Source organism: Scyliorhinus torazame, chromosome 28 (genome assembly GCF_047496885.1).
Source record: "Scyliorhinus torazame isolate Kashiwa2021f chromosome 28, sScyTor2.1, whole genome shotgun sequence".
Taxonomy (NCBI): Eukaryota; Metazoa; Chordata; class Chondrichthyes; order Carcharhiniformes; family Scyliorhinidae; genus Scyliorhinus; species Scyliorhinus torazame.
This window is the reverse complement of record NC_092734.1, coordinates 12,942,072-12,969,142: the sequence shown is the minus strand read 5'-3', so window position 1 is coordinate 12,969,142 and position 27,071 is coordinate 12,942,072. Positions and strand designations below refer to the sequence as shown.

Below are 27,071 nucleotides of genomic sequence, written 5' to 3'. Positions count from 1 at the left end.
GATCCATCTTCAGTTTTCCTGTTGCCTTGCTTGCTCACAGCTAGAAATGAGGAATCACTCCATAATTTTGCGCCAAAAGTACGGATGTACAGGGCGCGTGATGTCAGTGTGCGTGCAGGGCACGTGACCTGCTGCCTGCCACCGCTTCTGCCGGGAAGACCCCATTGTTTGTAATTAAAGGCCGGTCGCAGCCAGCATTCTTTTAAAAAATTGGGTTCTGGGACAGTGCGCTGACGTCAGGAGGAGGCGATCTGCCCCACTGGGCTCCCAGCCACTCACTGGGTTTTGGAGGAATATGCGCAGGAGCCATGGGGATGGCTTTGTGGCTCTGAGAGCTGAGCTTGGCAGGGATGGGACGGGCTGCTGGGGAAAGGCAGCGCATTGGCCGAGTGGGTGAACAGAGACAGGAGGGGGAGGCCTCAGATCTCGGGCCTGCGCCCTGTCGCTTCCACCTGAGGGGGCAGGACAGCCAACGTTCTTAAAAGCTGGCCACGGTCATTGGGCACTTCTCCCGCGATCGGGAACACAGTGGCCGATCGCTCCGCAACCCTCCCGACCTTACGTGTGTCGCGCCCTGTAGTTTGAAAAACCTTATTTCAGAGGACAATGGATCTTGATTGAATCACCTTGGCTGAACAGGAATATCCTGTTTATCCCTATGAGTTTATGTCTTGATGGGACAATAGAACTCAGGCCAGGCGTGTGTGTGTATCATGACTCAGCGCTAGCAGAATCTGTATAAAAGGAAGATTGGAACACATAGTCAGTGACAACCTTGGAAACCCCAGGAGCAACCACCACAGAAGAGGAGCCCTGAACTTGGAGCTCAGAGAAGAAGATATCCAGTGTGTCATTGTAGCCTCGCCAGCCTCCTTCACTATAGCGGGTAATACCCAGAGCTCAGCTTTGAGTCTGACTCATATTCTGTCTGATTGTTACAGTAGAGTGTGTGTTTTCTTGTGGCTGTCCAAGTCGATCTAGAGGGGCTTCCTCGGTCAAGACAAGGCATCAGTTTAACACCTGATCCAAATGGTGCCACTTCTGACAATGCAGCTTTGCCGTAGTAATGCACTCAAGTATCTAAATTATCTAGTATCTAGGTCCTGGTGCCAACACCTCAGATTAATTCTCATTATTGGCCAAAGTTTTCCGGTCGTTCCCACCAATGGGGACCTTCCAGTCCTGCAGATGCCCCCCCCCCCCCCCACGGCTGCCTTCGCAAAACGCACTGTGAGGAAGCGGAAAATCTCATCTATAGTTTCTCACATATCCCCATAATGTTAGCCGTACAATACTGAGAAGTCTGCTCTTCCAATTTAGTCTATTTTGCATTCTACGCTATTATTCTGGTGGCTATGCTGTCCAGGCACTACACTCTGGAATGTTCTCCCCATATCTCTGCCTCTTTACTCTCTTCGAACTTTCATTCATACCCACCGCTTAATGAACGACCTTTTAGTCAGGTCTCCTTTGGCTCAGTATTCTTTGAAGCAGATTGGAAAAGGGCTAAATATAAATGCAGATATAGGGCAGAATTAGCCATTTGGCCCATCGAGCCTGCTCCGCTATTCGATCATGGCTGATCCCATCCTGGCCTTAACTCCACCGTCCTGCCGGTTCTCCATAACCCTTCAACCCATTACCAATTAAAAATCTGTCCAACACCTCCTCAAATTTACTCACTGTGCCAGCATCCACCGCACTGTGGTGGCGTGAATTCCACAGATTCACCACCCTTTGGGAGTAGTTCCTCCTTAACTTTGTTTCAAATCTCCTTATGCGAAGGCTATGACCACTCGTTCTAGATTGCCCCACAAGAGGAAGCATCCGCTCCACATCTACTTTGTCAATACCTTTTATCATGTATACCTCAATTTGATCTCCCCTCGCTCTTCTAAACTCTAGAGTATCGGCCTAAACTGCTCAATCTCTCTTCATACGACAAACCCCATAGCTCTGGAATCAACCTAGTGAACCTCCTCTGAACTGCCTCCAATGCCACTACATCTTTCCTCAAATAAGGGGACCAAAACCGTGTGCAATACTCCAGGTTGCTGCTGAAGGCAGGTTCTGGACCGATGCTTACGCTTTCTAACAGGGAGGCAAGAGTGCAACTAATAGCCAAGTTGGCACCAGTACGGGGGTGGTGTAAGTTGGGAAGTGTTAATTAGCTGACATTGTGGTTGGAGAAGGAAGATTTGCAAGTCCTCTGAAAGCATGAATGAGAGCAGGGAATTGCAGGATTCAAGCAGGAGAATGCGTGCAGAGAAGAGGTGGCATTCAGGAGGATGAGTGGAATCTGGAAGTAGCACTCGTCATAAGTTATAGTCAAACTAATAGCGCTGAGTCGCAGATACCTGGGAACACCACCACCTGCGAGTTTCCCTCCAAATCACACACCGCCCGGACTTGGAAAGATATTACCGTTCCTTCACTGTTGCTGGGTCAAAACCCAGGATCTCCCTCCCTACCAGCACGGTGGGTGTACCTACACCACATGGCCTGCAGCGGTTCCAGAAGGCGGCTCACCACCACCTTCTCAAGGGGCAATCAGTGATGGGCAACAAATGCTGGCCTAGCCAGCAACACTCACACCCCGTATAACTGGTTTACTGATAGATAAATGATCAGTTGCAAAAAGTTTATTTTTAATCTTCTTCTTTATTGATTTTGCATACATGATTTTCTATATACTTGTAGAATAATTTCTTCCCTTTTAGCTTATACAAGATCAAGAAATAATAACAATTCCTCAGTCACTGAGAACGAGATCGAGTCTTAATAATGTCAACCTATATTCCACGACATTTTCAGAACAAGCAACTCACAAGAAGCTTTTAATACCTCAGCTGTGAATAAAATTGAAGTGAAAAGAACAGGAAAACATGCAAAATAAATTAACCAGGCGCCTGTCTGAAATGTCGTAGTCTGTCTGAATTAATTTAATAATTCCGTATTCCTATATCTGTGCAAAATGTTCAATACTGTCTGTATCACAAATTATAAAATGCTGCTGGGTTGCCAAATCGTAACCACGGTTGGTGTATTTGGGTGAAATAGTTAGGGTTTTATTCCAGTTCTTCAAAAGCATTTAGTGGGCATATGTATTGTGGGCCAAAAGGTTGGCTTCCTGTGCTTGACCTCTGGTATGCTGGGCACTGGTATAATCGTTACCAGTGCACCCAGCCCCTCGGAAGAAAATGTTCCCCCCCTCACGTCCCTCCGATTCATAATAATTCACCCATGACATGACATCTCAATCATTCATCCACATTGTATAGACATCAGCAGAAACGTAAAGGTACTGGCACATGAAATAAAGCAAACCAGACAAGGAATTTAATCCCGCACGGATCGAAGTACAAAATTAGCAGTGATAATAAACAGCAGACTTACTGCGTTAGAAAAATAGAAGTTTACTTAAGTAATATAGTGGCGAATACTTAGAAGGCACTGAACAATGAACTTCTTTGGAATGGGCAGCACATTCTGTAATTGGTATGACTTGGAGCTCATTAAGCCTTACTGACGTGTTGGTTCAAAACAAGAATCAATCTTTCCCATTAACCTGCATCAAGCAGGCAAAGCCCAAGGCACATAATACTTAGAAATGGTCTGTGCCTGCATTCGTAATGAACCATACAGGCAATTTGAAATAATTCTCTGGCATCCACTTGTTTAAAGCGATGTATTCATTCATCCCAAACGTGACATGTGCAAATTGGTTTGAAAGTGCAAAGGTTAACCTTCAGCTCCTTTAATTGTCAGTTCAATGCACAAAATATACCGACAGTTTATTTCACTGTGTGAAAACTCTTGGGGGGGGGGGGGGGCCCTGCGATTAGTATAATGTGTCATGATCGCTAATTGTGTCGTGACCCACCAACACCTCTGGGGGAGGCATGTGGGGAAAAGGTGGATCAATGGTTTAGTCCGAGTTTCTCAATAGCGAGATCGGAGACCTTGCCTACAAGTGGGCAACATGCTAATTCTACTATTTTTCCCATTGCAGAATTTATACACCAATTAAAGAAAATCCGAGTTTTAAATGGAAGAGTCTCTGCTGCCACTCTACTCTGCTCCTTCAGGTACCATGCTCTAAAAGACCATTGGCAGCAGTGGACGCACTGGAATGGTCCAAGATAGTGCTTGGCAAAGTACCCCAGTGGTTTGCCGTTGTCACCTGCAGTCTGGCTGACCAGGAAACTCTCCCGCTCTTACCGCCTGCCATCAGGTTTCTTGGAAGGATTTACAGGCCGATGACCCACCCGATTGGCCACGTTATCAACACACCTTCCGTGTCCATCAAGTCCTGAAGTGGGACTTGAACCTGGAGCTGCTGGATTGAATCCTTCCTCTACTCTGGTCATGTACAAATTCTTCGGAATGTTGTCCTCACCTTACTAACAATGACATCTGCAACAAAAACAGAAAGTATTTCACAAGTGCCAGATCAATTGTGTGCTGTACATTTGAGACCATGCTCATGTCAAATTGTGGTTTTCTTCTGTGATTTTAAGGTCTTCCTCTATCCATACAAGAGTTATATCTTAAATCAACTCAATCTTCTTGCTAGTCTCTTGGTACCTTTCTTGGTCAAGCCTGGACTGTAAACTGTTTATATTTTGTCAAAAATAGCCAAAAATCACAACACAGCAGAGCTAGCCTGTTTGATTTATGGGGTTAATAAAAATTACATCTCAAGTACAAGATTCATATTTCATGAAGCTTGGGGAATGATTGAAAACCTGAGATAAATTGAGCTACTGACAAGTTTTCAAGTGGAGGTTTGGTCTCCCTCAGGCACCAATTAACCCTGCACCAACATCAACACTGTCAATCACTGAGAGGTGGACAATGAAACCCTGAAGCACAATACTCCCAGTGGCCAAATGATAAACGATCGAGTAACCTTGAAAAGACAGAGGAAGCATTTCCAAGTTGGCAAATAATGAATTCTTCAAGAAGGTCTGCAATGGCAGCTCCCAAGGTACCGAAACAGACGGCCTTGCTCAAGAATAGTTTTGTAAACGCATTTTTACAGCTTTTTCTTCCTCCTTGCTGCACCTTTCTCCCAGATGAATATAAAAGCCAGATATAGTTTTTTCCTGGTACGATACGCCATTAAACAGCTCGTTTAGGTCTGCAAACTCTTTCACTTTGAAATTGCAGTGTGAATATTAATTCTCCAATCTGTAATATATTATTAATCTACTTACAATATATTATTGTAAATTTCTCCACCTCTTTAAGTGTGGATACTATAAATACACACTTGCACTAGTGTGATAGGTTCACACGGTTCAAAATGGAGACGTAAAAATATGCATCGAAGATTAAAATTGTAGATTTCAAACGAGGACTAAATTACATTGGCATGTCCTCCTTTCAACTTCTGCTGGTGCTGGTCTTTATTTCATGTGGAAAGGCCTGGACAGACCGGCTGGTGGAAAATAATTTGGAAGAAAAGTTAGGTTAAACTTTTTTAGGGTGGCATGGGGCGCAGTGGTTAGCACTGGGATTGCAGCGCTGAGGACCCAGGTTCGAATCCCGGCCCCGGGTCACTGTCCGTGTGAAGTTTGCACATTCTCCCCATGCCTGATTGGGTTTCACTCCCACATCCCAAAGATGTGCTGGTTAGGTGGATTGGCCACGCTAAATTGCCCCTTAATAGGAAAAGAAAAATAATTGGCTACTCTAAATTTATTTTAAAAAGGTTTAACTTATTTTTTATATAAATTTAAAGTACCCAATTATTTTTTCCCAATTAAGGGGCAATTTAGCCTGGCCAATCCACCTAGCCTGCACATCTTTGGGTTGTGGGGGTGAAACCCATGCAGACACGGGGAGAATGTGCAAACTCCACACGGACAGTGACCGGGGCCGGGATCGAACCTGGGACCTCGGCGCCGTGAAGCAAATCTTAAGTCCTTATTGCAAAAAGGAGATAGTAGCAGCAAAGAAAGTGCGAAAAAGTGATTAATCAGATATGATATCAGAGCCAAGATGGTATGAACATCAGGAAAGACTCAACATGTCGGGCCCTCTTTTTTTTTTCCTAAGACAGAGAAGAGTGAGAAGCGACTTGAAGGGGCTTGATAGGATAACATAGAGAAGACTTTCCAATTTGGCAGCCCAGAACTGGGGGCCATAAATACAAGACAGTCAATAATGAATCCATTACGTATTTCAGCAGAAACTTCTTTACTAAGAGCGGGAAGAAAGTGGAATTCGTAACCTTGAGGCAAACAGAATGGTTGCATTTAGATAGATAGATAGAATTTATATCGAGTCTGCGCCGGCTCTTGGAAAGAGCACCCTACCCAAGGTCAACACCTCCACCCTATCCCCATAACAGTGCAGGAGACCATTCGACCCATCCAGTACATACCAATCTTCTGAAACAGCACCCTATCTAGGCACACTTCTTTCGCCCTATTCCCGCAATCCCACCTAACCTGCACATTTTTGGACACTAAGGGGCAATTCACCAATTCACCTAACCTGCACATCTTTGGACTGTGGGAGGAAACCGGAGCATCCGGAGGAAACCCACGCAGACACGGGGAGAAAGTGCAAACTCCATACAGTCACCCGAGGCCGGAATCGAACCCGGGTCCCTGGATCTGTGAGGCAACAGTGCTAACCACTGTGCCACCGTTAATGGGAAGCTAGATAAGCTCATGAAGGGGGAAAAGTTTGTTGGACGAAATGGTCTTTTTCTGTGCTGTCGTGCTTCTGTGGAATCCTTTAAAACATCTGGCATTAACCAGATTGAGGAAGTTAAATAGCGGAAAACCAAATTTGATCTAAACACTTGTGTTGCAATATTCAGTGTAGGTTAAAGACACTTAGCTCTGTACACATTGCAGCTGCAGGAGAATTAAAGAGATGAGCCCATGCGTGCAGCAACACTGGCCCTGTCCCACACCCACTTCACCTGATTAAACTTCAATTCCAAACCAGGCATCTCTCAAAAGGCAAAACACGTCTTAAACCTGCTAATCAGCACCATTTTACCACAATGGGCGACATCTTCCAGATGTTCACGCTGGCGGGGTGTTCTGGTCCTGCCGACGGTGCACCCCCGCCAGGGGTTCCCCGACGGTGCGGGGTTGATTCAAGGAAATGAAATGAAAATCGCTTGTCACGAGTAGGCTTCAATGAAGCTACTGTGAAAAGCCCCTAGTCGCCACATTCCGGCGCCTGTTCGGGGAGGCTGGTACGGGAATTGAACCCGTTTTAAAAAGTAGAAAAGTTGTAAAAATGAGTTTTCAATAAAAATATATCTATATATAAAGTACTTGATAACCGAACATGCAAAATTCCACACAATTGGTAGTAGTGTTTATCTGGCGGCCCAATTCTCAAGCGGCGGTTACAAGATGTCTTTAGTCCCGATGCTAGTGTTTACTTCTCTTTGTCATCAGTTGGTGAACATAATCCCACAGTTTATTTGGGTCAGTCTCATTTCGGTGAATCATAGTGCTCAGGGCTTCAGCCTGGTCGAGGCTCTGCCAGTAATCTTGCTGCCACATTTGTTTCCAGCTGTAAGAAAGCATGAAATTAGATCAGAGTTAGGCGGGAGGAATTAATAGGAAATAGTTTGGTTACTAATCTTGCGAACGATCGTAAATTGGTAACCAAAAGACAAACGGTCAGTCCCACTGCATCCGATAAACAATTCCCAAATTTGTCCCCACTGACTTACCTGGAGGGGAATCGGTGTGTGTTGAGAGTTAAGAGCTTCCTGACACCACTCCTACATTTACCCATCATCAGTTTGAGCTTATATCCCCCCCCCCCTTGCATGGCAAGTGCGGTTTTGACCAACAAGGAACATTCTAGATCTGTCTCCTCTGCACCACTTACCACCTTACATCTCTCAATTAGGTTGTCTTGTTATCAAGGGTGAAAAGGTCAAGTTTGTCAACTCACGGCACAATTAGAAATTTCCATCAAAAATGACGTGCATAATTAGTAGAATGCAAATGGAACTTGACATAGTGTTGAATTATTTTACAAGTTGGACAGAGGATTGTACTGTCAAACTTTGAAAGAAAATTTGATTCAATTAGCAGCTTGTTGCAGAAGTGGACATTTGAGTTTTAGGGTTGTATCTTGTGCAGTACTTTTAATTTAGGCTGGTCTCAAACAACAATCACACACTGTAAACAAGAGTGACGTATGGCAATTAAATTCATTGAAGTCAAACAATTCCAGATCTCCCCGTTTTAAAAATCCTCTCCAAAGGACACACTGAATATCAACACAGTGTACACTGTACACTAGGACTCAGTTATGTTGTTTAGCGAGATGGCTAGCGTGTGGTACAGAATGATGCCAATAGTGTGGGTTCGCTCCTTGTACTGACAGCGGTAGCTTATGAAGGACTGCCTCCATGCCTTGCCCCATGCTTGCAGAGTGATGCCCCTCCAGCTATTGTGAACCAATTGCCTACCCCTCTCTCTCTCTCTCTCCCTCCAGTGAGAGAGATGCCTGTAGTCATTTGTGGTCTATGGCTAATTTCCTGAAGAGTTGACCTTGACTACAGAACACAGAGCAAAATTTTTTGTTAAATGATAAACAATACTCTTACAGCTGTCCCTGAAAAGGGCTAATGGAATGTGCACTGATTTCATCAATGAATGAAAATTTGACCACGGTAACCAATTTTTGTGATGATTTCTTCTGCCAGCAGTTTTGGATGTTCTGGTGTTTTTTCTTTTTAAAAAAAAAACAGCTTTAGGGGGGCATGGTAACACAGTGGTTAGCACAGTTGCTTCACAGCTCCAGGGTTCCAGGTTTGTTTCCCGGCTTGGGTCACTGCCTATGCGGAGTTGTTCTCCCCGTGTCTGCGTGGGTTTCCTCCCATAGTCCAAAGGTGTGCAGGTTAGGTGGATTGGGCATGCTAAATTGCCCTTAGTGTCCCCCCAGAAAAGGTTAGGTGGGGTTACAGGGGATAGGGTGAAGGTGTGGGCTTGGGTAGGGTGCTCTTTCCAAGGGCCGGTGCAGACTCAATGGGCTGAATGGCCTCCTTCTGCACTGTAAAGTCTATGATTCTATGACTCTATCTACCTATACTTTAGTGATTATGTATCAGTAAACCAAGGTGTCTCAACTCCTCCACTCTATTCAAAATCTTATTATTATGAAGGTGTATTCTGGCCTCTTGCACCATGATAATTTTGAATCGTTCTATTATTGGTGGCTGTACCATCAGCTGCCTGGGCTCCAAGCTCTGGACTTCGCTCCCTAAACCTCGCCGTCTCTTTACTCCTTTGAAAAGCTACTTAAACTCAATCTCGTTGACCGAGCTTTTGGTCACCTGTCCCAATACGCCTTTATGTACAGCGGTGTCAAAGCTGGTCTGGTAACACTCCCGTGAAGCGGCCTGCGAGGTTTTAATGCAGCAATACAAATTCAATCCAATCTTTCTTTCCTCTCTGTGTTTCTCTTCTTGTGGGAGTGAAACCAATTGGATTGCGGGGAGCCAGTGGGATCCCGAGGGCCGAATGGCCTCCTTCTGTACCTAAACGTCTCGATGACATTTTTTTGGATTCCCTTTCCCTGGTGTTAACCTCGAAGTGTGCTCCTTCACTTCTTTCTACATTCATCTGCCCATCCTGATGATGTAGCACCTTACATTCCCCTTAAAAGAAATGGCACCCGCTCTCTCTCTAATCTTCCAAGACTGGACTGTTGAATAGAGTGGATGACTTTGTTGATAAAAGATGAGTGTGACGACATTGCAGAATCTAAACCTTGACCATGCACAATTCAATCGTCTCCAAATTATATTCGAATAATTGAAATGCATTTTTGTTAAATGTGATTGATGACCCATGAATCCACCCTGTTCTACACTCTAGCTCACAAAATCAGTTTTCTTCGGGGAAAAATGTTTTTCCAAAGTCTTCAAAGTAAACTGATTAAAAAAATGACAATATGAGTTTAATTCAAATACAGCCATACAATACAGAGTTTAATCAGGCTCTTTTAATTAATTGGAATATTAACTGGAATAAGTACGATAGTTTTTATAAGTAATGCGCAAACTAATTACATTACAGACATGAATAGGCCGATCAGTCAAACCAGCCTACTTTTTTCCCTTTAAGTTTAAAGTACCCAAATATTTCTTTCCAATTAAGGGGCAATTTAGCATGGCCAATCCACCTAACCTGCACATCTTTGGGTTGTGGGGGTGAGACCCACACAGACACGGGGAGAATGTGCAAATTCCACATGGACAGTGACCTGGGGCCAGGATCGAACACAGGTCCTCAGCGCCATGAGGTAGCAGTGCTGACCACTGCATCACCGTTCCACACAAAGTCCAACCAGCCTATGTCGGTGTTTCTGATCCACATGGGGCCTTTCCCCACCTCTGCTCATTTAACCCCATCAGCTTTACCTTCTATTCCTACCTCCCTCCTGTGTTTCTCTCGCTTCCCCATGTCTTAAATAGGCCTTGTAGTAACAAGTTTTACATTCTAAAACTAACCACTCTCTGGGTAAAGACGTTTCTCTTGAATTCCCTACTGGTTTGGTGTGTGGTTTTCTTACATTTCTGGTTTTGATCTCTTCAAGTGGACTTCAGGAAGCAAAGTATCATACAAAGGCCTGTCTGCATCAATGGTGCAGAGTGGAGATGGTTGATAGCTTCAAATTCCTAGGTGGGCCCATCACCAACAATCTGTCCTGGTCCACCCACGTCAACGATACGGCCTATACTTCCTCAGGAAACTAAGGGGATTCGGCGTGTCCACATTGATTCCTACCAATTTTTACAGATGCACCATAGAAAGCATCCTATCTGGCTGCGTCACAGCCTGGTATGGCAACTGCTCGGTCCAAGACCGTAAGAAACTTCAGAGAGTCGTGAACACAGCTCAGTCCATCATGGGGACCCGCCTCCCATCCATTGACACTGCCTACACCTCCCGCTGCATTGGGAATGCGGGTAGCATAATCAAAGACCCCTCCCACCCGGATTATTCAAACTTGTTCCATCGGGCAGGAGATACACAAGTCTGAGAACACGCACTAACAGATTCAAAAACAGCTTCTTGCCCACTGTTAAGACCCCTGAATGACCCTCTTATGGACTGAACTGATCTCTTCACACATCTTCTCCACTGAGTAGTGCTACGCTCCTGTATGCTTCAGCCCAATGCCTGTGTCTATGTATTTACAGTGTGTGTGTAGGTGTGTCCAATATTTTTTTTTCATGGATGGAATAATCGGAATGGACTGTACGCAGAACAATACTTTTCACTGTACCTTGGTACACGTGACAATAAAACAAATCCAATCCAATCCAGAGTAAAGAAATAACAAGTGGAAAGTTGGGAATATTTTTCTGACAGTTGATTCAGCCGTTGCTCTCCCACTGTGTCTGCTGAATCAGATTGCTTACTTTTTTTGCTTCGATGAATCACGATAACGGGGGGGGGGGGGGGGGGGGGGAGACTTTGCAGCGGCGAATAGAACTGGGCAGAGAAAAGCAGACATTAAGTGGAAGCTTTCCGATTGATTTTATTACAGAAGGGCAATTTGGTTAATGGACATTTGGTAGAAATGAAATCTGGCCTCATTAAATGATGGGGTGACTCATTCTGAACATACCAGTGCTGAACTTCTAAAATTAACAGCTATACTTTATAAATACAGACAAGCTAGGTTTAATAGTACGTTGCAGTGGAAAGATATCAAACCATTCATCTAGAGAAAATGCATTCATACATTCAACAGCTAAAGTACAGATATTTTCTTACTTAAATAGAAAATCTCCTCACTATTGTATACCTATTTTTTTTATTAGAGCCTCTTGTGGTTATATTTTTGGTCTCCATATGAGAAAAGACTTGAATTTATATAGGACTTTTCACAGACTCAGTATATCCTCAAGCATCTCGCAACCAATTAAATCCTTAAGGAAATGACCAGTATTCTAATAGGTAAGGAAAAGAAAGATAAGACTGCGGCAGGTACGTCGAATTAATTGCACTAACCGGCCATACTGTGAAAGATCAATCACTTGCTCCAGTGCAAAGCTATCTGTACCTTTTCTATCAGTACCATTCCAATTCTATCTTTGACAAATGCAAGAGTTTTATTTTTAGTATCCACTCAGTGTTGGGCTAGTCTCCAACTTAATGCACTTGAGCTACAACCCCCGGTATCAGTCCACCATAATTCTGATGTACAAAATTGATCGACTACCTCCCAGGTTGGCTTAGGACTAAGCTGCAGTTTTATTTTTTTCTGACCCTCTGAAGAGATTCTGCAAAGTTTGGTACTTTAAAAAATTAAGCGTGTGAGAAATGTAACCCTTGCGCTACTAAGCATTGTCACACTTTGTAATCTGGTAATGAACACTGATCCAAGTCACCAGTGAGATAGTCCTGGGCCAACCGACTTACTGTGAGCAGGTGTCACCTTCGACAGCACCTCCCATACCCGCGACTTCTGCCACCTAGAAGGACGAGGATAGCAGGCGCTTAGCGACACCAACACCTGCAAGTTCCTTTCCAAGTCACACTTGCAGGAATATCCCCGTTCCTTCATTGCCAAAGTCCTTGAAAGCCCTCCCTAATAGCACTGTAGGTGTACCTACACCACATGGACTGCGGCAGTTCAAGGCGGCAGCTCCCCACCACTTTCTCAGGGGCAATTAAGGGGTGGGCAATAAATGCTGGCCCCCCCCACAACAATGTGAATGAATACGAGTAAAGCTCTGTCTAAATTTGTCGCATTTAATATTGGACTTTGCTGGACACTAGATTCCCAGTGATTCATACAATTTTATGAATCAGTCCTGCAGATTCTTAAAAGAAACACGCAGCAATGAACTAGAAAAGGGAGTATCGCCCTTTTGTTAAGTGGAACTCTCAGGCAGAAGCTGTTCACATCTGATATGCCCAATGCCAAACTACCATCAGCAACACAAAAAGCAGCCATTGGCCATCGATGTAGTATCAACCTGGAAAGGCACTATTCAGCTTGCATTGTATTTTTCTATGTAACTAATTCGAGCTCACTGTACGTTTGATTACAAGATTCCTATCAGATGCGCAATTATTTTAACGGAAGAAAATGTTTAAGCAGACCTATCGCTTTGTAAGTCTGCCATGCTTCGTTTCTTTTCTGTCAAAGCATTGCTGTTGCCGTAGCTACTGCACTCCATATTTTTTTCGTGCTGACATACCAACACTGCTGAACATTCTGGGCATTGTCACAGGACATTAGTCGGGAACAAGCAAAAACATTTACAAATACTTTTGACTAAATTGGAATGAGAATTTACAGCTTTATAGGACCTCCTCGCTCCATGCGACTCTGCAAAGCCCTAAATTGACCCACACACCACATAATCCTTTTTTAGTACGAGCTAATCTATGAAAGCGTCTCCTTACTTGACCTAAAGGTAGATAGCAACAGCCTCCGACTCCCATCATCTCCTTCCTTCCTCCATAATCTGTCTGCTCCTTTCCAAGGGAAGTAGCCAAGTGTAAATGGTGCTGGGAACAGAACAATTCGAAGCCACACCATGAACACGCTGCTTATTTGTTTGAGAACTCTCCAGTGCAGTCACCGTGGGACATTGCACTTGTTAAGGGTAAATGCATGCTGTTGTTGTAAATATTGGCAGCAATGGCTTGCCAATATTTTCATCCATACCCTGCCTCCCAAACACGGTCCATTGCTGCAATACTAACATTGCCTATTCACACCCACACCACTAATTGCAATTTACTTTCAAGACTTTCCCGCAACCTCTGTGCAAGCTGCCCTGTAACTGTTGTACATTCCCACAGCTAGAATTTCAATCCTATATGAACTGTAAATCAATCAAAATTAAAAACATATACCCGGGCTAACACTTGCATCGTCACCACTAACCTGCCTCATTTTCGTGTGATTTTTACCTCTTTTGAGTAAGAAATCCACAACTCGCAATGTTACAGCAACTCCCCAATATCACTTTTGAGCAAGGCCAATTTCAAAAGCAAGCATCTGATTCAAGCTCTCCTAATCTCTAATTATTTCTCCATTAAACCAGGAGAATGCGGGCAGGATTGAAGCTTGAATGATTTGAAAGACCCACAGAATTCACTGTCAATTAAAAATGGCATCGACAGCAGTCCTAACAGCTCACATTGTTGCCATTTCCATGAGCATCCACTACTTGCTTTGGCCTGGCCCCATGCAGAACACACTTTCGTACATCAAGGCATGGCACCTGCAGCAGGTCATCCAGAAACTCACTGTGCACGTCACACAAAGGTCTGCTCATGTGAAGGAAAGTAGCTGAAGCGGCAAATCATTGAAGCTGCTTTGGTGACCGCATCCAAAAACGCAATGCGCAACAAGAGGCTGTGTTGATATGCCTGTGAATAGTATTGTACATAGTTAGCAATGCGACCTCCTACCAGCTGGTGGCGTCAGACATCAGTCACGTGACGCGAGACACTGGCCAGTTGGATAATAAGGGGTACAACAGGACAGTCGCATAGAAGGGTAGTTCCAGAAGAGTTCACAAAAGTCACATAGTAACTTTTTCTGTATAGTATTGTTTGTTATCTTTCCACACATTCATCAATAAATCATCGTTATAGTTAAGCAATCAGATGCTCTGTGAATATCATTACAACGGCAAGGTCACAGAACAGAGGCCATTCAACCAATCGTGCCTGTACGTGTCAGCCCTGCCTTACCCTCCACTGCCTCAGAAAGTCAGAAGAGGAGAGCCACACAGTGCAAGTGTTCTTAATCTCTTTTATTGTGCTTCCTCCTGTGATCTGTGTAGTGGTATGTATACTGTAGGAAGTGTAAAGGGTTGATGATGTTCATGTATCTTAACACCAGATGGCACCACAGAGTAGTCATATAAATATACTGCAACTCCTGGGATTCTGGGAGAAGGTGTTAGTGACAGGTTGAGATAGGTTGTTCGTGGTTAGACAGCATAGTTACATATTATAGATTCCTATAGCATAAATTTAATACTGTTACTTTCTCAGCGATTACCTAGTGGGCAGCACGGTAGCACAAGTGGATAGCACTATGGCTTCAGAGCGCCAGGTTCGATTCCCCGCTGGGTCACTGTCTGTGCGGAGTCTGCACGTTCTCCCCGTGTCTGTGTGGGTTTCCTCCGGGTGCTCCGGTTTCCTCCCACAGTCCAAAGACGTGCAGGTTAGGTGGAGTGTCCATGCTAAATTGCCCTTAGTAACCAAAAAGGTTAGGAGGGGTTATTGGTATAGGATAGGATGAAAGTGAGGGCTTAAGTGGGTCGGTGCAGACTCGATGGGCCGAATGGCCTCCTTCTGCACTGTATGTTCTATCATAGAATTTACAGTGCAGAAGGAGGCCATTCAGCCCATCGAGTCTGCACCGGCCCTTGGAAAGAGCACCCTACACAAGGTCAACACCTCCACCCTATCCCCATAACCCAGTCACCCAACACTAAGGACAATTTTGGACACTAAGGGCAATTTATCATGACCAATCCACCTAACCTGCACATCTTTGGACTGTGGGAGAAAACCGGAGCACCCGGAGGAAACCCACACACACACACAGGGAGGATGTGCAGACTCCGCACAGACAGTGACCCAAGCCGGAATCGAACCTGGGACCCTGGAGCTGTGAAGCAATTGTGCTAACCACAATGCTACCGTGCTAGTAAGGTGTGCGAATCATTTAAAGTATTATAAATAAACTAGCTTTGTTAGCTTGATGTTCTTTGTCAGCACTAACTTTTAACCATCTTGAGGGACTCAATTGAGAACATCACAATCTGATGCTATTTTCACTTCTTCAATCAGCTCCTGGGATCCTTCTCAACCATGGTCAGGGAGAAAGTTTCAAGGGGTGTGTCATAAACAACCAGAGAATGTGCGGAGTGTGTAATTTTCCTCCGCCTCTCCTGAATAAATATTTAAACCTGCGCTTGGGCTCACAGCTATTTGATTCAGCCAACAGGCAGTAACTTAACCTCACTTGTTCACATTGTTCGAATCCCGGCCCTGGGAGACAGTCCGTGTGGAGTTTGCACATTCTCCCCGTGTCTGCGTGGGTTTCACCCCCACAACCCAAAGATGCCAGTGAGTGAACAAAAAAAAAGGAAGCGGATATGTTTCCAGCTGGGAGGTGTTTGGAGTGCTCCTGCCCACCATTTTGGGACCTTTGTCGGCCGCACTGCCTTTCATCATAGAATTTACAGTGCAGAAGGAGGCCATTCGGCCCATCCGAGTCCGCACCGGCCCTTGGAAAGAGCACCCTACACAAGGTCAACACCTCCACCCTATCCCCATAACCCAGTAACCCCACCCAACACTAAGGGCAATTTTGGACACTAAGGGCAATTTATCATGACCAATCCACCTAACCTGCACATCTTTGGACTGTGGGAGGAAACCGGAGCACCCGGAGGAAACCCACGCACACACGGGGAGGATGCGCAGACTCCGCACAGACAGTGACCCAAGCCGGAATCGAACCTGGGACCCTGGAGCTGTGAAGCAATTGTGCTAACCACAATACTACCGTGCTGCCCGGTACTTTTCCGGACCTTTGTTGTCCGCACTGCCCGAAAAGCAGATGAGACGCGACCCAATTTCTTGGCCGATGTGATGCAAAATCTATTTGAATAGCCATGAAAGCCTGAGGAAGGAGCAGTGCTCCGAAAGCTAGTGATTCAAAACAAACCGGTTGGACTTTAACCTGGGGTTGTAAGACGTCTTACTATTTGAATAGAATCGCTGGAAAATGTGAATCGGCACACTTGGGTGCATTGGAGCTGTCAGCGTTACCTCAGGGTGACTCAGCGTTACCTCAGGGTGACTCAGCGTTACCTCAGGGTGACTCAGCGTTACCTCAAAACCCAGGAGGCAGCATTCTATTTAAATGTCATAATATCTTGGCTGTTGCCTAAGTGAGTGGGGATTCAAAAATACCACCATCATGCAGAGAACATGGGGAGAATTCTCAAATGCAACGGGATGATCAGGTTAAGAACAAGTTGCAGGGAACGCCAAATCGAGCAAATCCTTCTTCAATGCTCTTGTATGTTCTGTACAACTGAAAAGGATGGTGCTGACGTACCTGTCATCTTCAGGAATCTCATCAAAGTTTCCATACCCAGGGACCGGCAGGGGGCACCCCATGTGATTGTAAGCAGCCATTCTAGGGGCTGGCGGCAGAAACTTATCTGGCTGCTGTCGGTGAGCCTCCTCTGCCCGCAGCCTCTCGTTCTCCTTTTCGCAAACAAAGCACTCAAACCCATTCAAGTAGTTGGGCTTGTTAACGTCGTTCACGCCCCAGTCCCTCGTTTCTAAACTCTCCAGCAGCAGGGTGTTGGTGATGCCTCCCGGCTGTTTGTACTCCAGGTACTTCATATATTCTTCGTCGTTCTGATCGAGGTAATTTATGAAGTCCGCCAAGGCCTTTGGAGACTTGAAGCTGTCGATCAGAATTATAGAGTGTGGATTGGGCATCCAGTCCTGTACCACTGGGGACCCACGATATATCGGCACAGCTCCCAAGTGCATGGGGCGCCACAGTTTCTCAGTCATATAATCGTCGCAGATTGCGTTCTCCATGGCAAGGTGAAACTTGTACTTGCTTATAAATTCCATGAACTCTGTATCTTCGGTTGTGGCTGTTAGTGTGTCCACCAGCCGATCGCTAGGCAGGTCCTTGTTCTGCAAACACTGGCCGTAAGAATCAATCTACGTGCGACAGAGGGAAGGAAACAAAATGAGTTACGGGTTGGTCAATGTGCATCTTAATGTCCATTTTATGTTCCAGCTGAGGTAGACGAAACTGCTCGCTGGAGGTTTAGGCACAGCAGTCTGCTTTGCCAGTAGTACGTGTGAAACCTTGACAGGAATTTAGAAATAATATGTGGATTGTTCACATTAAAATAAAATGGCGGTTTTACGGGCGAGGATGGAGGCGGGGTCTTGTAGGAGGTCGGGGGGGGGGGGGGGGTCTTGTAGGGGGTCGGGGGGTCTTGTAGGGGGCCAGGGGGGGGGGTCTTGTAGGGGGCCGGGGGGATCTTGTAGGGGATCGGGGGGGTCTTGTAGGGGATCGGGGGTCTTGTAGGGGGTCGGGGAGTCTTGTAGGGGATCGGGGGGGACTTGTAGGGGGTCGGGTGGTCTTGTAGGGGATCGGTGGGGTCTTGTAGGGGGCCAGGGGGGTCGTGTAGGGGGTCGGGTGGTCTTGTAGGGGATCGGTGGGGTCTTGTAGGGGATCAGGGGGGTCTTGTAGGGGGTCGGGTGGTCTTGTAGGGGGTCGGGGGGGTCTTGTAGGGGGTCGGGGGGGTCTTGTAGGGGGTCGGGGGGTCTTGTAGGGGGTCAGGGGGGTCTTGTAGGGGGTCAGGGGGGTCTTGTAGGGGATCGGGGGGGATCATGTAGGGGGTCGGGGGCCCTGGCGACCGCATCGCTTCCGTTTGCCCCAGGGAAGTATTCAGGATGGCCTGTGCTGGTTGCCACGTTGGAAAATCTGGAGGCAGTTTCGGCAGCATTTTAGGTTGGGAGCAGGATCGAGGTGGATGCTGATCCGGCGGAATCATGTATTTGGGCCGGGAAGGATGGATGTGAGGTTTCGAGGATGGGAAGAGAGGAGGGCGAAGGAGATGAAGGATTTGTTTTTGGAGGGATGCGGTTCGCAAGCTTGGAGGAGTCGAGGGGAAAGTTTGGGGTTTCCGCCTGAGGAGAGCTTTTGGTATATGCAGGTGCGGGACTTTGCCGGAAAGGGTTTATTGTATTTTCTGGTGGAATGATTTTGTTTTGTTTAGTAAAATTAATTTTAAAAATAGTAATAAAATGGTGATTTTATTTGACTGTGAATGAGGAGCAGAGGCAAACTGGGGATAAGTTGCAACTCAAATGAAGCCACAAATCTTGCTCCACATAGCAGCAGTGTGAACATAACAACCAATTCAACCACATCCCTTAGTATCTAGTTCAGAACAGTTAATTCTGGTCATTGTCAACACCACAAACAAAATCGCTGTAATCATTAAGTATACTTGGCCACCTAATCACTGAAGTTGCTATTGTGGCAAATTGGGACATGAACTTCAAACGGTACAGAGATTCTACTGCGTTCTGTGGTAACCACTCTTATTTAATATAAACTTTATGATATACAGGCACATTCCACCCGCAGTCCACTCTTACTTGCTAATGGCACCTTGCGTGCCAACAGAACCCAAATGCAAACTGATGACCGGTTTAGTCACCAGATCAATTTTGGCTTATTCAGTTGTAGTCGAAGGATATTCTTTGCTGGCTGCTGAACACTTTGGAAGGTTGGGAAAGGTGCTATACAAGTGCAAGTCCTCCTTTCAGACTACATCAAGATGCCAGATTCAGTTATGGAAATATTACGGGGAGTTTTTTTTTGCTGATTTTTCTGTTCAGCTTTAAATTAAAGGCTGTTGTGGCAATGTTGTATATTTAAGTATTAAAATTAGGTAAAGTTTAGTCAAAAAGGGGAATTTCTTGAAACTGGATATCTGTTAAATTACTGAACAAAAAGGTGCAATGCTTTCTTGTTGCTCAATCTGAAAACACATCAATGCATTTTTTCACAAATAAAATCTTGGCATGTTGCAAGATTCGATTTTTAAACATAAGTGGAGTTTGAATTTCAAATAAAACTCTCTGCATTTATCGATTGCTTCTTTAACTGTAGCTAATGAAGAAGAATATTTCAAATATTCTATTTTGATCATCTGTAGTTGACTGAATCCAATGTTGAAGCCATAGTCGTGATTTCTTCATTTTCGCTCTACTTGTAGATTTACACTGCCCCCTACTGTAATGGTGCTAGCTATACTATATACAGTGGTAGATTTTCAACCATTTTTCTTGTTGAGGAATGCTGTAATGTATTGTAAAATTCTGTAGAATCTCAAACAACGTAAAACGCAATTAAAAGAACGCAAAATGTAACTTTACTGGGAAACAGCAAGGTACCGTCTGTGTCACTGCGATTGCCACATCCCTAAAAGCTCAATTACAGCTGGGACCCATTGGGGAGAATTTCAAAATTGACCACGGTCTCATAATTTCCCCCTTTTTAAGGAAAAGTAAAAATTTCCTTTCACTTACAGCAAACTAATTTTTTTTTAAATAAAAAAAGGACATGGGTCTCTTCCCATGCAGTGCAAATTGTTGTTCCCTTCACTGTTGGCTTATCTTGCGAGCTGTTCCGATGAGTGCAAGATGAACAGCTTTGATAGTTGGTCTCTTTTAGCAGCAATGCTCAAAGTCACTCATATCCGCCACGTGATCGCACAAGAGCACATCCTTGTTGCACTCCTTCAACCACATAACGCTTCCGCCAGAAAAATGCAGGATATTATTTATTCCCTTGTGCAATATCTTTCCTGCAAAAAAAGCATCTGGCCGAGTACATTTAAAAAAAAATGTGTTCATGGGATGTGGGTGTTGCCGGCTGGGCCAGCATTTATTGTCCATCCCTGAGAGCATTTAAGTGTCTGTGGATCTGGTAGGCCAGACCAGGTAAGGCCGACAGATTTCCTTCCTTAAAAGGACATTCCCTCAAGTAGCCAACTGGGGGACTGGCGACAATTTCAATAACCTCGCTTTCCCTTTGGCTGGGGCCAGATAGTTGGTTGTTTTTGACTATGCGGAACTCGTTGTAGGGTCTGACGGATTACAAAATCCGATTGCCGAGTGCTGGAACTTAGGTGTGCGGCTTCTAATCAGGTGGGAATGGGTGGGGGGGGGGGGGGTGGGGGGGGGGGGGGGGGGGGGGGGGGGGCGAATGCGCGCAGCAGCACTGGCCAGGTTGGGAAGAGAGTACACAAGAACCCACTGAACCTGCTCTGCTACTCAACATGATCATCGCTGATCATGGGCATCAAATCCACCTTCCTGCCAGCAACCCCACCCCCCCAAATCCCTTAATTCCATAAGAGATCAGAAACCTGTTCCAGACTTAAATATATTCAGCGATGGAGCATCCACAACTTTCTGGGGTAGAGAATTCCAAAGATTCACAACCCTTTGAGTGAAATAACCTCTCCTCTTCGCAGTCCTAAATTATTGGCCCATTCTAGCATTGCCAACCCTCCAGGATTGGCCTCGAGTCTCCACGCATTAAAGATCAATCTCCAGGACAATGATGTGAAGATGACAGTCACCTGAGGAAGGAGCAGTGCTCCGAAAGCTGGTGATTTGGAACAAACCTGTTGGACTTTAACGTGGTGTTGTCAGACTTCTCACTGTCCAGGACAATGAAACCTTGGAGGAAAATCATCCGGACATTAAAAGAGATTTCTTTTGTCATTTTCTTTATCAAATACGAAAATATTGACAATGTGGGATGTTACAGAGTGTTATTCCCATTTGATTGTACTTGGGGATACATACATAGAACAGTACAGCCCTCGATGTTGTGCCGAGCTTTGTCCGAAACCAAGATCAATCTATCCCACTCCCTGTCATTCTGGTGTGCTCCATGTGCCTATCCAATAAACGCTTGAAAGTTCCTAAAGTGTCCGACTCCACTATCACAGCAGGCAGTCCATACCACACCCTAACCACTCTCTGAGTAAAGAACCTACCTCGGACTTCCCTCCTATATCTCCCACCCTGAATCTTATAGTTATGCCCCCTTGTAACAGCTACATCCACCCGAGGAAATAGTCTCTGAATGTCCACTCCATCTAACCCTCTCATTATCTTATAAACCTCTATTAAGTTGCCTCTCGTCCTCCTTCGCTCCACTGATAAAAGCCCTAGCTCCCTCAACCTTTCCTCATAAGACCTACCCTCCAATCCAGGCAACTTTCTGGTAAATCTCCTTTGCACCCTTTCCAGTGCTTCCACATCCTTCCTATAATGAGGTGACCAGAACTGCACACAATACTCCAAATGCGGTCTCGCCAGGGTCCTGTACAGTTGCAGCATAACCCCGCGGCTCTTAAACTCAAGCCCCCTGTTAATAAACACTAACACGCTATAGGCCTTCTTCACGGCTCTATCCACTTGAGTGGCAACCTTCAGAGATCTGTGGACATGAACCCCAAGATCTCTCTGTTCCTCTACATTCCTCAGAACCAATTTAAATCTGTACTTACCCAGCAGTCACTCTGTCCTCACTCCAACAGGATTCAGTTGGAAACCCCCAACGGTAAGTTTTTAAAATTTACTCACCTTCCCACCAAGCACTCAGCAACCACTGCGTCCCGCACGAGAACAGCAATGTTATGGGCCCGCACAAACAATTTAAATCTCAACATACATAGAAGATAGGAGCAGGAGGAGGCCTTTTGGCCCTTCGAGCCTGCTCCGCCATTCATCCCGATCATGGCTGATCATCCAACTCAATAGCCTAATCCTGCTTTCTCCCCATAGCCTTTGATCCCATTCTTCCCAAGTGCTATATCCAGCCGCCTCTTGAATATATTCAAAGTTTTAGCATCAACTACTTCCTGTGGTAATGAATTCCACAGGCTCACCACTCTGTGTGAAGAAGTGGCTCCTTATGTCTGTCCGAAATGGTTTACCCTGAATACTCAGGCTGTGACCCATGGTTCTGGACACACCCATCATTGGTAACATCTTCCCTGCATCTACCCTGTCTTGTCCTGTTAGAATTTTATAAGTCTCTATGAGATCCCCCCTCATTCTTCTGAACTCCAGTGAGAACAATCCCAATCTTAAGGATGTCCTTAGGAAGTGTGAGGATGCACGAGTGATATCATCACCGGCGAGGGCTTTCAGTCTCGGCACGAGGAGCTTGCGTATAACTGCTGCTCATTTTAGCATCCGTTCTACAGGGGGAAAAAAAGACTGATTGGTTGACAATCAAGTGTCATCCAGTTGGGTAATGAGTCTTCTTTGCTTTCCAATTGCTGTAGGAAGGCAGTCACGAGGATGGATGTGTTGGCCGACTAATGGATGGAGATTTGGCCAACCCTGTCATTATCCTGAGACTGGGCCAGATGAAACTGTCTCGCAGCATCCACCCCAACGAGACCCTTGTGCGTTTCAATGACATTGCCTCTCTTCTTCCTCCAAACTCCAGGGTACATAGACCCAATTTACTCAAAGACAGCCCCCTTCCCCACCCCTGGGACTAATTTACTGAACCTCGGCTGTACTGCCTCCAATTAACAAACTCCCTGCCATTAACAGTGGTTTGTTGTAGCTACAAATATGGTTAGGACTAATTCTTTGCGTGGAGGTTAAATGCTGGCATGATTGAACCAGAAGGCCCCCCCTCCGTGCTGCAAGTTCAATGGAAACAACTTTGGGGAGAATGCTTGCTGAGTTTGTTACTCATTAAAGAAACTGAGAAGTGATTGACTGTCGTGCTGGGTGATGGCAGGCTGCTTAACATTGTCTATAACAGCAAATTCAAGGCAGCCAAATGCTCATAAAAGATAGCTCACGAGGAGACCTATGAATTCAAGCCTGCCACCGAAAACCCTGCAGCTCCAGTGGACTCAGTGGGGTTAATATGGTACTTTTCTGGGAGTTGACATACTCCTCGCCTAGTAGCTCAGACTGAAAATCTAACAACAGCATCACCTTGTGAGCTGGACACGATTTCTGCATCTTTCACCTGACTATTTCTTCAATTTCTCTAAAGACAGGCTAACACCAGATTAAATAAAAATAAGTTTTGTTCAAATTGTCTGGTAGTATGTTGTCTCATGGTATGGTCTAGAGACTTGTATGGCTGAACAATAACTTTGTTCGTTAATGCATAACAATATACAGAACACAGATTCACACTGCTATTCCCATGTGACTCTAAATAATAACGATTCCCCAGTTCCATATTAACCCTCAACAGTCCCAAACACCCTAATACTACACGATTCATTAATCTGCTTTATTCCATAGTGTGGCATTGAGATGGAGGATCAGCCATGATCGCATTAAGTGCCGGAGCTGGTTGTAGCCATGATCACAGTGGTGGAGCAGGCTCAATGCTGCTATTTTCAATGTTTCTATACAACTTCATGTGCTAACGTCAAAAACACTGGACTACCAGCTTCAACGGGTTAATCGTTTCCACAGACCAGCTCCTCGGCATTCTTAGTTTGTGAGGATACCTGTATCACCTGAACTGTTTCTCCATTGCCTTCAGTTAAGAAGAAATCAAGTACCTTCCAAATGGTTGGGTCTTAGGTGTTCTGCAATTAAGCGAGTAAATGTATTGTTTGCAGACTACATGGATATCATAGCTAACTTAAGACGCTTTTAAACTTACGGCAAGATGCCACATAATTTATTTTACGAACGCATTAAGAGGGGGGGGGGGGGGGGGGTGCAAGTCATTGCTCAGTGGCAGCACTCTCCCCTCAGGCTCACAACGCTGTGGGTTCAAGACCCCATCCAGGGACTTGAGGGTAAAATCTAGTCAGACACTTTTCCTCAGTAGTGAGCGAGAGCTACACTTTCTTCCAGATGATAGACTAATCACAGTTTAACAGCAATGAAAGTATCGCTACTACCTTGACCAACATTCAACCCTCTCTCCATGCCCCGTCTACCCCCCTCCAGGCCCCTCACCCCTCTCCAGGACTCTCCCCTCTGCCCCCTTCTCCCCAGCCCCTCCCCCTCCAGGGCCGGCCCCTCCCTCACCAGGGCCCGCCCCGTCTCCACCCCATCCCTCTCCAGGATCCTCCCCCAGGCCCCACCCCCTCCATCTCCAGTCCCCACCCCATCCCTCTCCAGGATCCTCCCCCAGGCCCCGCCCCCTCCATCTCCAGTCCCCACCCCTCCCTCTCCAGGGCCCGCCCTGTCTCCACCCCATCCCTCTTCAGGATCCTCCCCCAGACCACACCCCCACCCTCTCCAGGCCCCACCCCCTCCCTCTCCAGGCCCCGCCCTGTCTCCACCCCATCCCTCTCCAGGATCCTCCCCAGACCACGCCCCCTCCCTCCCCAGGCCCCGCCCCCTCCCTCTCCAGGCCCCGCCCCCTCCCTCTCCAGGCCCCGCCCCCTCCCTCTCCAGTCCCGCCCCCTCCCTCTCCAGGCCCCGCCCCTCCCTCTCCAGGCCCCGCCCCTCCCTCTCCAGGCCCGCCCCCTCCCTCTCCAGTCCCGCCCCTCCCTCTCCAGGGCCCGCCCTGTCTCCACCCCATCCCTCTCCAGGATCCTCCCCAGACCACGCCCCCTCCCTCTCCAGGCCCCGCCCCCTCCCTCTCCAGACCACGGCCCCTCCCTCTCCAGGCCCCGCCCCTCCCTCTCCAGGCCCCGCCCCCTCCCTCTACAGGCCCCGCCCCTCCCTCTCCAGGCCCCGCCCCCTCCCTCTCCAGGCCCCGCCCCCTCCCTCTCCAGGCCCCGCCCCCTCACCTGCAGGTGCTCCATCAGCAGGCGGACATAGCGGTCGCGGTCGGAGGCCACCTGGCAGTGGGACTGCAGGTAGAGGACGGGGGCCAGGCCCAGGCGGCGGAGGCGGTTCTTGGTGGCGAGCGGCAGTGCGGGCGGGGCGCGGAGGTAGGCGGCGGCGGGCAGCCACTGCAGGGCGAGCGGGTAGTGGGAGTGGCGGCGGAAGGTGGCGGTGTAGTTGAAGAGGCGGATGGCGGCGGCCTGCGACAGCAGGTAGTTGTTCATGGGCGACTCCTCGTGGAAGAGGGCCCAGGTGTGGTGCGGGGCCCGCGGCAGCGGCGCCTCGTAGGCGCGGAAGTCGGTGCCGTAGAAGATGAGGGCGGCGGTGCGGCGGTGGGCCAGCGCCCGCTTGCTGCGGGTCACCAGGCAGGAGGCCCCGGCGCCGCAGTCGATGCGCTCGCTCCGCCCGGGGAAGTGCGGGAAGAGCTGCTCGCTCCACCACAGCAGCACCGGCAGCTCGGCGTCCCGCCCGGCCCGGCTGGCGTTCCCGCTGCCGCCCGCCACCAGCCCCGACAGCGCCGAGGCCGCCTCGAACACCCCGGTCTCCCGCAGGCCGCAGGCAGGGCCCAGCAGTAGGAGGAGGAGCGCGGCCGCCATGGCTGACAGGGCCGCCTTTGCGACAGGCCCGCCCGCTTCACGGCAGGAGGTCAGGGCCTCCTTCACCCTATCCCTTTACGGCAGTGGGTCAGCCTGCCTGGCTTGCCACCTCTCTTTACGACACTATACGGTGGACGGTCGGGCGCTGTGGCGTCACCGCCGATTCGCCTTCCGGCAGAAGGTCTCCCACAGGCTGTAAGGAGTTTCTAGTGGTTCCTTCCCAAATATCCGCACCAATCACAACACACCTCATTTGAATACTCAGTGCTGATTGGCTGGCTAATCCCCCAATCAGGAGCCAGTGCAAGTTCATCAATGAAATCCAAATCTCACAACTTTCTCAACACTGATCCAATAAAAGTAATTTTACTGATCTGAAAACCTGTGGATTGTTTTTATTCTCTTTCCAAAGTCCTGTGATGTTTGTCCAATTACTGAAATTTGGTTTGTTGACCATGATTGTAGCCAGATCTGTGTGTATGTAAAAGTTTCAGCATGACCAGCTGATACATGCCCCAGGTTGTTTGAGGCCAGAGCTCCGTTTCTCTCTTGTGCGGTCTTTATGTTCACAGCTGGGAGTTGGGCTTTGCTGGCCAGGTCAGCATTTATTGCCCATCTCTTATTGCCCTTGAGAACGTAGCTTTCGAGCCCCTCCAGGTACAATCTATCAATATCACTTTACACACGCCCTGATTTAGGCCACTCATTTTTGTGTTTCACTCTTTTTTCATTCATGAGGTCAGTCTCACTATCCAGTGTTAGGAATGATGTGGAGATGCCGGCGTTGGACTGGGGTGAGCACAGTACGAAGTCTTATGACACCAGGTTAAAGTCCAACAGGTTTGTTTCGATGTCACTAGCTTTCGGAGCGCTGCTCCTTCCTCAGGTGAATGAAGAGGTATGTTCCAGAAACATAGAGACAAATTCAAAGATGCCAAACAATGCTTGGAATGCGACCATTAGCAGGTGATTAAATCTTTACAGATCTTCTGCCGCGACACAATGGACTTCCTACAGAAACTCAGCAACCATGGACCAGTTGAACCAGGAACATTCCTCGTCACAATGGACGTCTCGGCACTCT

The 27,071-nt window shown here is 47.0% G+C and overlaps 1 protein-coding gene across 1 annotated transcript; it reads right to left on the bottom strand.

The window, feature by feature from the left end:
- Window positions 1-2,641: 2,641 nt before the first annotated feature.
- On the bottom strand, window positions 2,642-26,134 carry fut11 (fucosyltransferase 11 (alpha (1,3) fucosyltransferase)). The gene is made up of 3 exons (XM_072491507.1): window positions 25,355-26,134; window positions 17,113-17,738; window positions 2,642-7,548 (listed from the first exon to the last, which is right to left on the bottom strand). Exons 1-3 carry the CDS (start codon window positions 25,985-25,987, stop codon window positions 7,404-7,406), a joined length of 1,404 nt encoding a protein of 467 aa, XP_072347608.1. The 5' UTR covers window positions 25,988-26,134; the 3' UTR covers window positions 2,642-7,403.
- Window positions 26,135-27,071: the final 937 nt, after the last annotated feature.